At 49.3% G+C, this 16,851-nt stretch overlaps 2 protein-coding genes and 1 long non-coding RNA gene across 5 annotated transcripts; 2 read left to right on the top strand and 1 right to left on the bottom strand.

Annotated features, from left to right (window-relative positions):
* The first annotated feature begins 340 nt into the window (after positions 1-340).
* Positions 341-8,755, top strand: ODAD4 (outer dynein arm docking complex subunit 4). 2 transcript variants are annotated; one of them, XM_071728642.1, is made up of 12 exons: positions 341-473; positions 942-1,073; positions 1,413-1,566; positions 2,743-2,804; positions 3,700-3,856; positions 4,801-5,025; positions 5,530-5,737; positions 6,197-6,283; positions 6,470-6,666; positions 6,775-6,875; positions 7,598-7,673; positions 8,625-8,755. In XM_071728642.1, the coding sequence occupies exons 1-12, from the start codon at positions 366-368 to the stop codon at positions 8,705-8,707; spliced, it is 1,590 nt and encodes a 529-aa protein (XP_071584743.1). In that variant the 5' UTR covers positions 341-365; the 3' UTR covers positions 8,708-8,755. The 2 variants fall into 2 exon arrangements, with proteins under 2 accessions (XP_071584743.1, XP_071584744.1); XM_071728643.1 differs by lacking the exon at positions 341-473 and adding an exon at positions 575-710.
* LOC139788604 (uncharacterized) lies at positions 657-9,046 on the bottom strand. Its single transcript, XR_011722892.1, has 4 exons — positions 8,942-9,046; positions 7,195-7,381; positions 4,869-5,038; positions 657-774 (listed from the first exon to the last, which is right to left on the bottom strand). It is a non-coding gene; the product is annotated as an uncharacterized lncRNA (long non-coding RNA).
* CNP (2',3'-cyclic nucleotide 3' phosphodiesterase) lies at positions 8,792-15,017 on the top strand. 2 transcript variants are annotated; one of them, XM_071728633.1, is made up of 4 exons: positions 8,792-9,175; positions 11,100-11,764; positions 12,336-12,478; positions 12,962-15,017. In XM_071728633.1, exons 1-4 carry the CDS (start codon positions 8,886-8,888, stop codon positions 13,412-13,414), a joined length of 1,551 nt encoding a protein of 516 aa, XP_071584734.1. In that variant the 5' UTR covers positions 8,792-8,885; the 3' UTR covers positions 13,415-15,017. The 2 variants fall into 2 exon arrangements, with proteins under 2 accessions (XP_071584734.1, XP_071584735.1); XM_071728634.1 differs by having other exon boundaries at positions 9,044-9,175; positions 11,095-11,764.
* Positions 15,018-16,851: the final 1,834 nt, after the last annotated feature.

The raw sequence follows: 16,851 nt of genomic DNA, 5'->3' as shown, positions 1-16,851 counted from the left end.
CACCCCGCGGCTCCGGTCAGAGCCTGCACGCGTTTGGGCGGAACACGGGCACTTCCCCGCTTGCACCGCGCCTCCCGCCACCCCGCACTGCCCGTGAAGGGCTGGGCAGGGCCTGGGGGATCAAGGGGCGGTGGATCACGGCACGGAGGGACTGCTAACTTTAGGCAAATTTTGGTATTTTAAGTAAATTTTCCGGCCACCCCCCAGCAGGGCCACGCGAACCCGCGGGAACCGCTACCGGGGCGCGGGAAACCAGCCCGGGTGAGCCGTGACGTCACCGCCTGGGCGGGGCCTCGTGCGGCGCCGGAAGTGGGGCGGTTGCTGGGCAGCGGTTGCCAAGCGACGGCGGCAGCAGCGGCCTGGCCATGGAGGCGGCCGGCGGGCCCGTCAGCACCTTCTCCAACTTGATGACCGAGGGGACGCAGCTGTGCCGGCTGGGCGAGTACGACAAAGCCCTGCTCTGCTACAACAACGTGAGGGGCCCAGGGTGGCACTGGGAGGTGGCGGCCGCGATGGGATGTGGGTGGCGGTGGCACCCTGGGGGGGGTTGGCAGAGGTGGCGGCACGAAGGGGAGGGACACATGGAGAAATGTGGGACCCAGGCAAGAGGAGGTGGCAGCGTGAGGAGTTGTAGCCCGCCGAGGTGGTGGCACGAAGGGAAATGTCCCCAAGGGCGCCCAGAGGTCACAGCATGAGGGGAGGTGGCCAAGGTGGGGCAGTGAGAGGAACTGCCGGGTGTGGGGGTGCTCCTGGAAGTGCAGAAAGATGGGACAGCTGCAGAGAAATGTGAACATCAAGAGGATGTGTTTTGCAGTAAAATTTGTTTTTAACCTCATCCATCATCAAGATCTATGCTGGGATACAGCAGGTTGCATCAAATTTGTGCTCACATGGATGTGTGGTGCTGGGCACTGGTGACATCCACATCTCCTCTGTTCCAGGCACTGCAGCTGAGAGAAGGAGACAGGGACTGCCTAGCTGCCCGCTCAAACTGTTACCTGAAACTTGGAGACACTGAGAATGCCCTGAAAGATGCTGAAGCTTCTCTGCAAACTGACAAAACATTCTCCAAGGTAAACAGCACAAAGTGACAAGAGTGTGGGCTGGTCTTTTCTGTGACACCCAGGAGAGCCAGGGAGACAGTTTTGTGTACAGACAGCTGACTCCAAACACCTCGTGGTATTTTTATTTTATTCCCACCCATAGAAGGGGAAGTGCCCAGTCAGCAACTGAGTTCCAGAGTTGGATTTTGTTGTATGCAGATGGGGACAACACAGCTCTCACTTCTGCCTAGCAACCTGTTAACTGAGATCTCTAAAGCTTCTGGGTTTTTTTCATTCTCTCTCTTTTTTTTTTTTTTTTTTTTTTTTTTTTTTTTCTTTTTTTTTCTTTACCCACACATGCCATTTCAGGGACTCTACCAAAAAGCTGAGGCATTGTATACCATGTGTGACTTTGAATTTGCATTAGTGCATTATCATCGAGGCCACAGGCTGCGTCCAGATCAAGAGAAGTTCAAGCTGGGCATTGAGAAATCCAAGGAGGCAATTGTCAACTGCATTGGGAGTAAGTTTCTGCATTTTATGACCCCTGAAAGTACAGCCAGAGGCTGCTGGCTGGAGAGCCCATGGCCAGTCAGCTCTGCAGGTGACCCCAGGACCCTGCACCAACAGTTTCTTTGCTCCTGGATTCAAATGTTCAGCAGCAGTTCTCAATTGATACCAGGAAGAAAAAAAAAAACAACCTGGTCTTTTTTTCATCTTCTTTTTTTTTTTTTTTTTTGGCTGGACGCCTATTCATATACAGTGTCTAATGTCTAATAACTAAGTAAATTATCATTCCAAGTCAATGTCAAGGTAATACAGAATAAAGCAGCTCATATGCTTACAGCCCTACTCATTACAGGACCCCTTTTGAGATCTTTGAATTTTAGGATAAAGTTCACAATGGAATTTGCCTTGCTACCTGTGCCTGGCCCTCCTGAGATCCTGACATCCCCCCAGTTCACGTTGCACAAGAGCAGTGAAACTGTTGGCTGCTGCAGTGGGGCACTGCTTTCATAACGGAGCCCTGCTGGAGACAGAAAAGGCCAAGGACCCCATGGTGGCCAAAACAAACTGAAAACTTGTCCCTTTTCCCTTAGTTTTTCTCTTGGCCACAGTGTCACACGCTGATGAGCGTGGACAGGACGTGCAGCCACACTCAGACACAGGGACAGCCCCAACATGTGCCCCAGGCACCCAGTGTTTGCCTGGCCAGGCTGCTGCACCTCCCACCTGGCTCCTCAGCTGGATCCCCAGAGCCAGGACCTGCTGCACCCCCAGACAGAGCCCTCATCCTGGAGGGCTCATCCAGCTGCCCCTGGAGGGCTCATCCAGCTGCCCCTGGAGGGCTCATCCAGCTGCCTCACTCCCAGAAATCAGTTTCAAAATTTCAGTCCACCTCCAGAGCCACAGATTAACTTCACATCCCTGTCATGGAACAGCCTGAAGCTCTTCCATACATGATGCTTATTTAAACAAAACAAAACACAAACCAGGGAAAATTCCCAGATCTGGCTTCCTTTCCTTTCCACTGCTTTCTTAGCTTAATATAAATGCCCAGGTATTTGCAAGTCCCAGCTGAAAAGCTTGCCCTGCTTGGTACACTGAGCCCAGGGCTTTAAATGCCTTCAAGCATCTGGGCTGCAGGCAATCTGCTGCTGGTTTTGAACACTAACAGGTATTTTCTCTGTATTTGCAGGTCCATCCTCAGTTAAACTGGAGATTAAAAAGGATCTGAACTTCATAAGCAGGCAGGCAGAGGTACAGTCTGAAGAGCTCTTCCTTCAGGAGCTAACTGGAGTTCTTATAACACTAATACTTTCTGGCATTGGAGGAGGAATGGTTTCTGCAGCAAAAGGGATGCAACAGGGGTGGTGCAGGGAAGTGGCTCCTGGGTGTAGGAAGCTCAGGGATCTCTTAGGGAGCATTTGTGCACCCAGTGCTTCAAACATCACAGAATATAAAGGAGAAGGCAGAGGGCAGGGCGTTGCTGATCACCCATCAAAGGGTAATAAGTAACAGCACTGAGGTTGGAGCCAGGGGACATTTATCTACAGTATTTACTTTGGTTTTAGCTGATGTTTAAGGTTCATGTGTTTGATAATGGACACTTTCTCGATTGCTTCATTTTGGGGCAGTTCATTGAAGCAGTGCCTGGCTCCTTAGAGATGCCAACCCACATTTCCCTTTGAAACCAGTGCAATGACTGCTCACTGCTCCTTTCATCTGGAATTATGGGTACTCAGTGGTAAAAAAATAATTTATACAAAGGAGCCTAAAGATTAGCACTACAGTAACTGGAATTTTGGATGTGAAACTTCAGAAATTCCCTCCTGATGCTTCAGAAGGGAAAGCTCTGGGCTTTCCCAAAGCCTTCAAGTCCTCCCACAGCACTGATTAGGAAACCCTCTGGAATGGTGCAGAACACCAGGGCACAACTTCTTCCTCTCATTATAATGCCTTTCTTGCTCTTGGAAGTGAGGGAGCAAAACTTGGTGCAAAAATTCTTTTTCTCATGACCAAGACAATTGGTGAGATGTTGACTTTCTGCTTTTCTTTAAAAATAAGTTGACTTACATGGAGTGCAAACTGAATTCTGCTAATTCTAGTGTTCCCCACTAATTCTCCCAAAATCCCTTATTTTTTCTCCCTGTAGATAAGAAAAGCAAATGAGAAACTCTCAATCAAACTGACTAAGGCTCAAAAGCGGGCAAAGAAACAGAAGCCTGTGAGGAATCCAAAAATAGAGAGACAGCTTCTTGGAGACCTTTATGATGACAAGGTCTACCTAGAAGAGTTGCTCAAGGATAAAGGTCTTTCTCCATTGAATTTAACTATATGTTTCTTCTAAGCTGGTTCTTTTTTCTTTTTTTTCTTTCTTTTATATTGCTCTGACTATTCCATATTTGTATCAGAGCTCACAGAGCACAGAAATCTTCCAGTGGTTGTGAGAGAGGCAGGTGTCTGGAGAGTACAGGTATTTTTAAAGCCAGATCCAATACTCATAATTACATCTGAACATATTTCCTTCCCTGCTGGATGGCAAGCTTTTACACTAACTGAAGAGAAAGCAATTTGTGCTGATGAAGTCAAAACCAGAAACAGTATAATTGCAAATTACTTCTGGCATAATGATAAATTCTACTAACACTTGCATTAAGTGCAAAGCATTACTTGTAAGACTGTAACTCATTTGTGGTTTTGCTATAAATGCTGTCAAAATCAAGATGCAGGATTTGGAGAAGTATCTTGTATGAGAACCAGGCAGAAAGGTGATTCCCCTTTAGTATTTTCCTAGGGAACTCTTTACCTGGGAATAGCGAGGTCATTCAGAACTCAGTGTACTCACAGGCTTTATGGTATTGCTGACATTAATAATATATGTGATCTGTCTGGTTTCCAGGCATTTCCCTCTCAGTGTGTGTCTTGCAACCTAATCCATGAGGCTTTTCAAAGTGCATTTCAGGACAAACATCCATACAGCTGTGGCCTGCAATGGCAGGTGCTTGCTCAGCAATGCCCCCATGCATTGGGCTCCTTCTTGGCTCTTACCAGCAGAGAAGGCAGCAGCTACCAGGGCTGGGGAGAGCAAGACACCTTTCCCTGATGTCTCTCCTAATCACATCAGTTCTGAGGAGCACTGAAGACTTTAATTTTTAGGACCCTCTCTCCATCAGAACACGCACAAGCAGCTGAACTGCACCTTCACCTATCCCATACATTAATATCCTCCTGGGTTCTACCATCTTGTTTTCAGATTTGATGGAGAGCAGCACAAAGAAAGGGATCACAGTAGGAGACCTGGTTTCCAGTGGGATTTCCTACCTGGAGAAACGCAGGGAGTTCTGGCAGCAGCAGGAGCCGATTTACGCCCGGGTGCGAGAGCGGAGGCTCAGGCAGCAAAGGTGGATCCGGGAGAAGAAACTAAAACCATCTGAAGTTGGCAAATACATCACAAAGAGTATGGAGGACATTGACATGTGTAGGTGTCCTGTCTGGAAGCAGTAAGGAAATTATGATTGGCACGTGGAATTATTTGCTGTAGTAATTACAGAGCACAACAACGGAAGCAGCTCAACTATTAACAGGCACTAGCTGGCAGTTTTGGGGATTTACCTTTGTATTCTCCACCTTTCCCAACACTTTCTTAGGCACAGAATCCAACACTTTTTTTTTCATCAGCTTTTTCTGTATTTGAGGTCTTTCTGATTGATTTTCAGGACACCACTTAGATAATGAAGCCAGGTAGGCTGTATGCTCAGCAGATGCCTCTGGCTGGTGTAGTAATCAGGAGGTTTTTTACTGGGGTTAATATTTTCTGTAGTTCAAAAATGCCATTGTAGAGAATGCCAGGTGGAGGGTCAGAAGTACCATCTCCCACAGGCAGATTTCTTGGAGACTGGAATGAGGATTCCAAGAGATGTATGTCTGGGGCTTACCCAGCTGTGTTCCCACACAAAAACTGAACTTCCCTCTTTGCCTCTAGTACTGACTGGTGAGGACCCTGAAGAAAGCTGCAAGAAAGCTAAACGTCTGTTAAAAACAATCCAAGAGTGGTCAGATGAGGATGTTCCCAACAAGAATGAGTTGATTGGAAACCTCCACAGCTGCATTGGGAATGCTCAGCTAGAGATGGGCCAGGTGGAGGCAGCTCTGAAAAGCCACAGAACAGACCTGGAAGTCGCCAGGCAGAAGTAAGTGCTGAGGAGTTCAGATGGATGGGTAAAAGGGGAAAGAATCTCTGTTAAGATGTTTTAGCATCAGGTAGTGTTGTAATTCTCACCTGGAAAGGCAGCACCTTCAGACTCTGCCCAAGTGTCATGGTCTGAAGTGGCTGATTCTGCCTCTCTCCAGGTGATCTCCACCCCAGTTATGCCAAATAAAGTTAACAATTAGCAATAGAGAGTCAGGAAAGAGGTACCTAGTTTTACTGCTTTTTCAAACTGATGTAAATTACATTGAAAGGACAGAAGCAAAAAATCTACCTTGATTTGATGAGCTTCAGTCTGATGTTGGTCCTTTGCCTCTAATTTCTCAACACTGAGCCTGAAGCCAAATTGAGCCCCAAAGAAAATACATGAGGCTTAAGAAAGCACAGATTAGACTGCAACTAGACTGTCAGCTACTATGATTTCTTTCTTTTTTCAATGCAGTGACCTGCCAGATGCTGTATCCAGAGCCCTTGAAAACATTGGCAGAGTTCATGCCAGAACTGGCAAATTCCAGAAAGCTATTGACGCGTATGTAAAATCAGTAGAAAAGGCATAAGGTTGTATTTTGAATTAATTAGATTCTGTCTTTTTGGTTTGTTTAAGGGGGGATGTGACATTTTCCATACCAACAGTACCTGGAACCCTTTGTTTATAGAATCAGTGGTTGAAATTACAATTGTACCTCATGAGATTCAGTATCGGCATTTCTTACAGCTGGGAGGAGAAGATTCCATTGGCAAAATCCAGCCTGGAGAAGACCTGGCTGTTCCATGAAATTGGCCAATGTTACCTGGAGCTGAATAAAGCTGAAGAAGCCCGAAATTATGGCCAGAAGTCCCTGCAGTCAGCAGATGAAGAGGGAAATGTGAAGTGGCAATACCGTGCTATTGTACTGGTGGCACAAGCAGAAGGTAAAGGTGTTAGTACAAATTTTGTTCTCAGGCTGGAGCCAGCCTGCCTGTTCAGCATCTTAGCAAAAAAACATCACTGTGATTTATGTTTTCACTTGTCTGTTACAGTAAAATTAAAGAATTACTGGTCTGCAATCATTAACTTTGAAAAAGCACTCGAGAAGGCAAAGTTTCTTCACAACGATGCTGCTCGGGCGGCCATCATCGCTGTAAGTGGCTCTTTGCAAAGTAGAGAAAAGCATGGGGCAGCATCAGTAAATCAGCTGTAACTATTGTCCAGGTCCCTTACAATCCTCTTGCAAGGGGGAAAATGCAGCCTCTGAAGCCCTTTATGTTTTTGAAGTTATGAAACATCCTGGCTTGGAACACTTAACCCCAGTTTTGAACCAGTCCAGCATACAGAAGGGGCAAGTCCCACAGGTCATAGGAAAATTTTCTTCTCACCTCCCAGGGGTAAGGATTTCACACATAGAACACAGCAGTGTCTTTGCTGTGCTTAGTTGCTCTCAGCTGCTGATCACAGCTCACCTTTTTCTGGCCTCTCTAAAATGTCACAGAGAAATAATTTTGCATCAAACCTTGTTAGAAGGTCCAGGCATGGCCAGCAGCCTCTGACAAGCAGTCTGCATGTAGCCAGCCCTCACTGACTTGACAGGGGCACCACTCACCTGGCTGATGATCCCTCCTGGGTGTCCCTCAGGCACAGCCTCTTCTCCTGCCAGAAGAAAAATGGTAGCATGAGAGGGATGGCATCTTCAGGGAAGGAGACATTTGATAAGGGACTCCAAGAGGCAGGAATCACTGTAGGGAGAAACAAAGCATATTGTTGTAGAGAGTAGGTACTGATAGCACAGATCAAAGGAAAACAGGAAAAACTGAGGTGTGTAACTGCATTTGTAGAGTTTTCATTAATAAGCCATATCACTTTCAGGCCCTGGATGATGTGAGCAGAAGCTTTGTCAAAGGGCTGGACAAAACAGAGGAGACAACGTTTTACTCTGCTAAAGGTAGTTGTCATTTAGACCTCTGCACCCCATAAATACAATTAAATTCCTCACTTTCCTTTTCTGAAGGATGGGAACAAAGCAATCCATTCCAGGCAGCAGTTCCTGGCCCCTATTGTATCCTCTGTTACTGGTACACACTGGTATGTAAAGCCAAAGCATGGTTAGAATTTGTGGCCTGTATTTTGATAGTGAGGGTTTAATCGTGAGCTCCTGTAAACCAAAGCAAGTGGTGTCAGCAAAGCCTTGTTAACACTTTCACTCTTCAGTGCCATGCTGTTAAAAACCTGTTTTTATTAACAGCAGCTCTAGTGCCCAGAGCACAGAATGGAGGGTGCTGTCAGAAGGAAAATGTGGCTGTAAAAGTGCCTGTGAATAACGGAGACCCACAGAGTGGAGGACTCCAAAAACACCCTCAGGGTGTAAAAACGTGGATTTCCTTACAACTCTGGAATCAAAATCTGCCTAAAAGTGCTGAACTCTTGGAGCTGCGGCCCGGAGCGATGTTCAGTCTGGGCAGGAGGTGGCAGCACCTCCCCGGCGACCGTGGGGAGGGCGAGCCCAGAGCTTTGGGGGTCCCGTAGGTCCCGGCTCTGCCCTCGGCACCCTCCCCCGCCAGCAAACCCCGTTCTGTGAGACGAAAAATCACAGAACCCCAGACTGGTTTGGGTTGGAAGGGACCATAAAGACCATCTGGTCCCAACCCACCTGCCATGGGCAGGGACACATCCCACAAGAGCAGGTTGCTCCAAGCCCTATCCAGCTTGGCCCTGGACACCAGAGGAGCTGTGGGTGCCCCTACCCGCGATCTGATCTCTTCCAGTCCGAAACTGTTGCCCCTTGTCCTGCCACTGCAAATTAGCGGAGAGCTGTGGTGATGGAGACCTGGGCTGTCTCTTTTCTACTGACCCCTCGGTGCCGGAACTTGGTTTAGGATTGTTTTTACCTCCCCAGGTGGCGATTTCAGCGAAACAGAGTCAGAAGACGATAACTTCCAGACGTACGGAGAGACAAAGGAGAGTGAGGAAAGCACATAGAAGCAAGAAGATGAAAACTAAATATAAGATGCCAGGAACGATAAAGAACACGGAAGCAATGAAAAAGGGGGGAGGAATAAGAAAACGGAACGGGAGCAAAGGGGAAAAAAGAGACGGGAGGGAGAAGCAGGGGCTGAGGAGCCGCAGCCCTACCAGCGCTGGAGCAGAACGTCCCGAAATGTGCGCGGGTTGCAAACACGAATCTTCCCGCATCCTTCCCGTGGTCTCTCGTACCTGCCGCCTGCCTCGCCGGCGGGGGAGCTCCGGGACAGGGGCTGAGCCTCCGGGGGAGGGCTCGGCCCGGCCCTCCGGCCCCTCCCGGTCCCTTCGGGTTCCCCCGCGCCTGCGCGGCCCCGGTCGGAGCGGGGAGGGGGGGGCCGGGGCTATGAAAGGGGCCGTGCCCGGACCCACCCCAGAGCCGTTTCCCCGCCGCCCCGTTCTGTACCGGCGGCCGCTGCCCTCACCATGGTAAGTGCGGGACCGGGGCTGCCGCCCCCCGGAGCGGGTTGCGGACCCCGAAGGAGAGGAAGCGCCCGGCGGCATCGCCGTGGATGCGGGACACGTGGGAACGGGGAGGGGGCAGGGGGCGGCCGGGGACAATCGCTGACCCCGGGGACAGACCCCACGGTGGGGCCGGGGGTGCAGCATCTCCATCCCGGGGGTCCCGGGAACGAAGCACCCCCGAGGCCCCAGTGCCTGGAGCATCGCTGCCGCCGGCTGGTCCCGGTCCCGGTCCTGGTCCCGCGGGGAGGCCGGGGACAAGCGGGAGCTTTGTGGGGAGGAGGGGGACGGGGCTCGGGCTCAATGGGGGATTGTCCCCCCGGGACCAGAGCTCCGCCGACGCGGGGCTCTGAGGGGCCATTGTCCGGCCGGGCCCTGCCTCGTCCCATCCCATGAAGGCGACCATTATCCTCCGAGCTGGCGGCCAAACAATGGGGCCGGGGGGTGTTTTCTATTATTGTTCTTTTGTTTGCTCGTTTGAAAAGCAGCCTCAGAGGCTGCAGCCCCAGCAGCTGCCCTCAGCAAAATAGCAGGACTAGCCCGGCCCAGCCCGGCACACGGCCCCAGGAACGGCGAGGCCACCGGGACACTCACGGTATCAGCTCCCGGAGGTGCCTTGCCCCGTCTGCTTTCTCCTGGACCACAATCTGGGAGCCTCGAACCCATAGGGAAGGGTCCCACAAAAGCCTCGTGGTACTTGCTCTCCTGGAAGCCCCTTGGTTCCTCCCACATTCTGGAATAAGAGATAGTAAAGTTAATCAACTGAAACAGTTGTGGTTCTTTTTTAAGTAGTATCTTCCCCCTGTAAACGGGGAAGCTGTATTTTTCTACCACGGGCAGAACATTTATGTTTTTAAAACACCTCGATTTTTGCCTCAAAGGCAAAAAGTCATTCCTTCAGCATCACTGTGGCCCCTGGAGCAGCCTTTGGCTCGAGCAGGTCACGGGCTGGGTGAGGGAAGGTCACGTATCGACCCGAAAACCAGTGGCTGCCCTGTTGGTGCTACTGAAAAACTTGAACAGCTGGAGAAATCTCTCGTTTCCTTTCAGCCCCGTGTTTTCCCAGCCCTTGCTGGGAATTAATCTGGGATTCCACTTTCCGGAATTGCTGGCAAGAGGGGAGGGAAAGGCAGCTCCAGCTCCCCAGCAGCACCTTTATTCACTGGTTGCTGTGAATTTTCCGTGTGCTCGGAGCTTGGTTTCACTTTCATGTTCAGCTCTGCAGCTGCTGGCTGGGGCTTTCTGCCGGAAGCAATTTCAGTTCCTCCTCATCAGGAGAGGAGCCCAAATTGCCTCCTTTGGGCCATTTAGGGTGCTGATGTTCAGTGCAGCATGAAGAAATGGCAATGCTTACCCTGAGAGGCCATCCCCTTGCAAACTTCACCCATTCCCGTGGGGGCAGAGTTTTTGAGCAGACTCGAATCCCTTGGCAGACTTTTTTTTTCTTTTTTTTTTTTTTTTTTTAGTCAAATAAGACTGCAGCATCCCTCACAACCTCCTGGGAGTTTTGTTTCCTGTGTTTGGTGGATTTCTGCACCCCTGTTATCTTGTAGCCACAAGTGTTTGTTGAAGTGTTCAGAACTACCCAGCTGAAGCTTTGTGGGGCCACACGTGGCTGGGGAAACTTCCCCTTCTCCGTGGGGCAGCTGCTGAGGCTGGAGCTGCACCTTCAGCACCTTCAGAGGGATGGGGTGATGGGACAGGCCATGATCCCTGCTGTGGGACCAGCCAGGGGTGGTTTCAGCTACATGGAACAGCTTGAGACTTGGGGGTGTTCTCTGGGGTCCCTCCTACCTGCAGAGGTGCTCAGCAGTGTCCTTGTGCCCTGGGAACATGCAGTCTCCTGGGGTTGCTAACCTGCAAAACGTTTTCTTCTTGCATTTCAGAACAGGAGCTTCTCAAAGAAGAGTCACCCATTCCTGCCTAAAATATTTAGAAAAATGTCTACTCAATCAGCAAAAGAAAGACCCGAAAGCTTGCACTTCCCTTTTCTTGATGATGAAGATACCATCTCCACGCTCAAAGAATCCAAAACCTTTTTTATTTTAAGAGGCCTGCCTGGCAGTGGGAAGTCCACTCTGGCCCAGGCTATTCACGATAGGTATAAAGATGCCTGCAAGGTCATCTCTGTTGATAACTATAAAATTACACCTTCGATAAGAAGCACCATTCCTGAAGAGTATTCAAAGGTGGATGAGGATCTAGTTGACTATTGCAAACGAGATATCAGCGTTATTGTTTTGGATGACACTCACCACGAGAGGGAACGACTGGACCAGCTCTTTGATATTGCTGACAAATACCGGTACAAAATCATCTTTGCTGAGCCCAAAACCCAGTGGAGAATGGATTGCTTGCAGCTGAAGGAAAAGAATCAGTGGAAACTCTCAGTGGATGAGCTGAAGAAGATGAAGCCAAGCTTGGAGAAGGAATTCCTACCCATGTATTTTGGGTGGTTTTTGAGCAAAAGAAGTTCAGAGATCCTGAGAAAGGCTGGTCAGGCCTTCTTAGATGAGCTTGGAAGTCTCAAAGCCTTCAAAAAGGAGAGTAAATACTGTATGTATACAACTGTCTTACTCAGTTCTTACTCTGCTGGTGAAATGTTAACATGCAGCAACTGGAACAAGTTTGGTCAGCTTCTATAGTGAATTAATCCTTCCAAGTCAGTGACAAGAAAAGCTGTTTAAAGCTAGTAATGTATTTCTCAGCAACAAAGTTGCTGTTGTAAATAAAAATTAAACAGAAGTGTTTTCCTAAGCAGTCTGTGTAGCTGTGACACTGCAGGGAGCTGTTGGCTCAGGTGCTGGGCTGGGCCCCCCCTGAATCAGAGAGAAGGGAAAGCTGCAGAACTCTTGTCCCTCCAGGGACTGATGACATTATCATGGCTTAGGGTGACAGCAAGCTTAGGATGAGCCACAATGATGCACAAAAGCTTCTGTTTTCTAGTTCCACCCACTCTTAGCCGAGGGGGAAGGCGTTTAATTTACCCATCTGGTCATTTTCAGCAGTAGGAAAGATGACCCATGAAGGACAGGTTGGTGAAGAAAGCTGAGGTGGGACTTAGGCACAAGGGGTGATAGCAGTGGCATAATTTTTTGACAGTGATTTTATTTACCTGTCTCTGCAGTTGCCTCTGCTATTGATGATCCCAAAATGAAAACGGATCTCACCAGCTACTTCGTGAAGAGGCCGCCTGGGGTCTTACACTGCACCACAAAATACACTGAGTTTGGAAAAGCAGCTGGAGCTGAGGAATATGCACAGCAAGAAGTGAGTCCCCAGGCTCTGCCCCCCATTTTCCCTCCTCCTTCCCAGCAGAGGATCCACAAAGTGCTCAGGGTGGGCTTGGAGCCAGGAGAGGACAGGGACATCCACATATCCCATGTGATAGAAAAGTCATAATTGTGAGAGAGGTAGTGACTATTCCCTGGTAGTTTCCAAACAAAATATTCCTGCCCCCCTGTCAGCTCCAGCAGCTTGATTTGGCTGATGATAAGTTCAGATATTTGCACTTCCAGCTAAATTATTTCAGAACAGATGAGCCCAAGTTAAATTTGAGGAATGATGTGAGCAGCTCCAAATTCACGGAGCAGGAACGAGGCCACGATCTGCCAGTTGCACACAGTGTTTCAAACAGAACAAAGCAAGGGCTTCCCTGACCAGGCCTGGGGGCAACAGAACAACCTCAGGGATACAACTCCCACCTACCCACAGTTGGCTGATGCTCTTACGGTTTTCTTCCTCTTCTCTCAGGTTGTGAAGGCTTCGTACGGCAAAGGCTTCACCTTGTCCATTTCTGCTCTGTTCATCACAACAAAAACTGTGGGTGCTCGGGTAGATCTGAGTGAACAGCAGCTGCAGCTGTGGCCTGGGGATGCTGACAAGATCCTGCCCACTGACAACCTCCCACGGGGCAGCCGGGCTCACATCACCCTGGGCTGTGCCAACGGTGTTGAAGCCGTCCAGACCGGGCTCGACCTGCTGGAGTTCGTGAAACTGGAAAAGGCAGGGAACAAAGGGGATCAAGTGGGGGAAATTGGAGGAGGGAAACTGCTGTATTTTGATAATGGCATGTGGATGCTCACCCTTTCCAAAAAGATTGATGTGAGGGCAATATTCTCAGGTTACTATGGGAAAGGAAAACTGGTGCCAACGCAGAGCACCAACAAACGGGGCTCTGCTTTTAGTTCCTGCACCATCATCTAGGAGCACGGGCAGGGTAGTGTGTTTGTTTTTAAAAGGCAAGTAACTCCTGTAACCTTTAAAGTGTAAAGAGAAATAATTCTACCTGTACTAAAGTAAGCCCTTTAGCTAGCCCTGGTGAGCAGCCTCTCCAGGGAGAGTTTTTTGGCCTCAGAACAAGGAAGAAAACAAGCAACTCCTGCCTGCCTGCCATGCAACTGACAGCAGTAACCAGAGAGCTGCTGAGCGTATTTTGAGCCTTGATGTGAACCAGCCATGGTGTTCTGCTTGTTTTCTTCCTCAGGAAGATCAACAATGTTTTTATAACTCCCCTCTGAACCACAATCGTTAGGTCTTTACGTGTCAGCACCATAAGCAGTGGCAGACCAAGAACTGGAGCCAAGTGAGCTGAGCTGCACCCTGTCTCTCCCTTTCTCCCACACCAAGGGACAGACATCACTCAGCTGTCACAGCCCTGAAGGGAAACCAGTGAAATCCCAGGAGGGGCACTGAGTTCCTGCAGCCTGGCTCCAGTCATGTCACTTTACACGTCACTGTCCAGTGTCCTTGTCCTGTTGGGAACAATCCTGCCTTGGCAGGGAGTGGAAGAGATGAACTAATGTCTTTTCCATCTTATTTTATAGAAACTAAAATCATGTCTGAAGTATAGAACTGTACTTCATGCAAGATTTTACTAGTTTTCTCTAATGCACCTGAATGTTAAGTTAGGATGGCCATAACACTGTAATGTAGGAAGTAAGTGGAGGTACAGTAACTGTGTAACTTAAGTCTGCTCAAACCTAAACCATTGGCTGGGAAAAGTTAATGATCAAGCACTTCTGTAATTAAGTCTGTTTTACTGAAACGTGGTTTTGCTCTTAGCCAGCCCGTCGGGCAGTGGCTCTGTGGTCACTACTTCACTGTAACCCAAAGCTCAACTAATGGATTCAGGTCAGGACAAGTTTAAACTCATGCTATGGCTCAGTGTTTGGTGAACTGCGTAGTGAAATTAATCCTGTATTAATAGCTGTAAATACTTACTGTGTTTGACAAGTGTGTGCTGGGCTCCTACCTGGGAAGGAGCCGTGGTGTGGGTGCAGCTCCCCCGTAGCTGGGTGCCCACTGGAACATTTCTTCCCAGCGTTTAAACAAAAGCCAGGAGGGCTTTGGGGTAATCTGGGAAACACTCTTGAGTCTACCAGTACTGCAAAATAGTTCCTGCTGTTTCAGAGATGGATGACAGTAAATTCTCATTATAACGTTAAAAAAAATAAATTATACACATCCCCTGTAGCACCTGTAACCCTCCCTTACCTTCAGCAGAGAAACTCTTGATAACTTCTGTGCTGGCAGAGGGCCAGGTGCCCAGCTTGGGCCTTTCCCAACAGCAATCTCATGGGTTTGTTCCATCACAACCTCAAAGATGCTTTGGCCAGTGCCTGCCCAGGCCAGCCCCCAGCCCTACCAGCACCCTGGGGACACCCTGGCTCCAGCTCCCATCCAGCACTGAAATGCACCCCTGGAATATTCTATCTGCCTGCTCAAGAACAACAGTGAGACTGTCGTCATTTCAATTTTTATTAGTTTGTACATCATATACAGTTTATAATAAAGTAAACCAATTGCATATGGTTTTGCTTTATCAGTCTGTGATATTCTTCATATAAACACATCATTATGAATTATGCCTAATGAAGTAAACAACAAATATTCACATTTTTACCATTCACATCCTAGAAAGGTGAGGGTCCAAAGAGGAACAGTGTTGGTGCCGATGTGACGCCCACCTTGGAGAGGATGAAGTGTTTGGCAAAGCAGTGGGGACAGTGATTGCTCCATGCAAGGTGCCTTTCCTCCCAGGGGAAAGGTTAAGATATTTACACTGAGGTAAACATTCCGAGTTTCAAAATTCAGATAAATGCTGCAGCACAGGGTCCAGTGTCCTCTCCAAGTTGGCTTCACATCGGCATCTCGTTTCGTCTCGACTACTCCTGGGGTGGTTACAACAAAGCAGATTGCATGCAACGAGGGGGCTTGGTTTGACACTTGGCACTCAACCCCTCCACCATCTCTTCACACTGTTTTCTGAAGCCTGAGCTCCTGCCTGGGGGTTGGGAGGGGGGGAATTTGGGATCCTGGTGGGCCAGAATCACAGCCCTGCTGGAGACAGCATCCCAGCTCTTCCCGCAACTCCTGCCCCCCACAGCAGCCCCAGTGGTGCCTCAGCTCAGTAACTCCATCCTGCAGCTGATGCCCCAGCTCAGCCCACTGCTGACATTCACATCAGAGCTCCCCTGCAGATCTGTGCTAGAAGGAAAACTTGCCCAGCACTGCTCCCAGAAGAAGGGACAACCCTGTCCCTGAGCCAGGCACTACACCTTGTCTGTCAAACCCAAGTGCAGGTCCCTGGGGAGCAGGGACGACAGGGACATTGCCAGAACGCAGCGTGGGAGCAGCCTCTGGGAGCTGCTGTGAGCAGCCTCCCACTCCACAGCCCCACTGCTTCCACCCACGAGGGACCTGAGCCCCAGAGCACGAGGTGTCCATCCCCCTGGGGAATGGGGTGGGGAGGGTACAAGGCACAAATCTAAATGGGGTGAAAAGCATCCACTTGAAGATAAGTGAATATATTTAGTTATTACTGAAACTGAGGAAGGAATTTTGAAAGAAGAGCAAACCACTCTGTGGTCCAAACACTTTGGTCATTCAGTGGGTTAAAGAGTGAACAGGGAGGGGGTGCAGGCTCAGAGCCCACACATGGCCACAGGAGCTGGGAAAGCTTCCACGTGGGAAAGGGAACAACAGTCCTGCAGCCTTCACTGCATCCCTGTCAGATACAGAAAACTGAGGGACTGGCGATATTCCATGGATAATAATAATACTGTTGTCCCTAAACACTTGATTTTACTTTCTCTTTTTCCCCCCCCTTCCCCAGTTTGCATTCTGGAATTTACAAAACAGTCAAAAGCCTTTAGCACTAAGGATCCAGCCTTACAGCAACACTTCCAGGTTTACAAATGCAACTATCTACCTTCCTATGTAGCAGAAACAAGGAAGAGCCAGTCAGAATGGGCAGCCAGAAGCATCTGAGTGGGCTTTAGAGCTGACTGCAAGTCCAGGTTCAGTGGATCTGAAAAGATTCGTTCAATACCCCCCCCTAAAAGGTGGAGCTGACACAGCATCAGACTTGTAAAGTAAATGCACACATTTCCTCACACACTGGTGTGAGGAAAATCACACCAGGCTTTGTGGTCTGAAGGTCAGACCATTGCACACATCAACACCCACCCTGCTTCTCAGGGGGCACTGACAGCAACCACCTCCTGCCCCTTCAGCATAGAAAAAGCTGCAGCCTCACACCACTCCAAGCTACTTATCCCCTGTCTTTCTGTCGAATCCCTGTGTCTGGTAGCTCCCACAGAGCCAATGGAAGCCCAAGGGGTGGTGGTGGGGGAGGATCT

The sequence above is a fragment of the Heliangelus exortis genome, chromosome 29 (assembly GCF_036169615.1).
Source record: "Heliangelus exortis chromosome 29, bHelExo1.hap1, whole genome shotgun sequence".
Lineage (NCBI taxonomy): Eukaryota > Metazoa > Chordata > Aves > Apodiformes > Trochilidae > Heliangelus > Heliangelus exortis.
The sequence above is the reverse complement of the archived record's forward strand: the minus strand, read 5'-3'. Positions and strand labels throughout refer to the sequence as shown.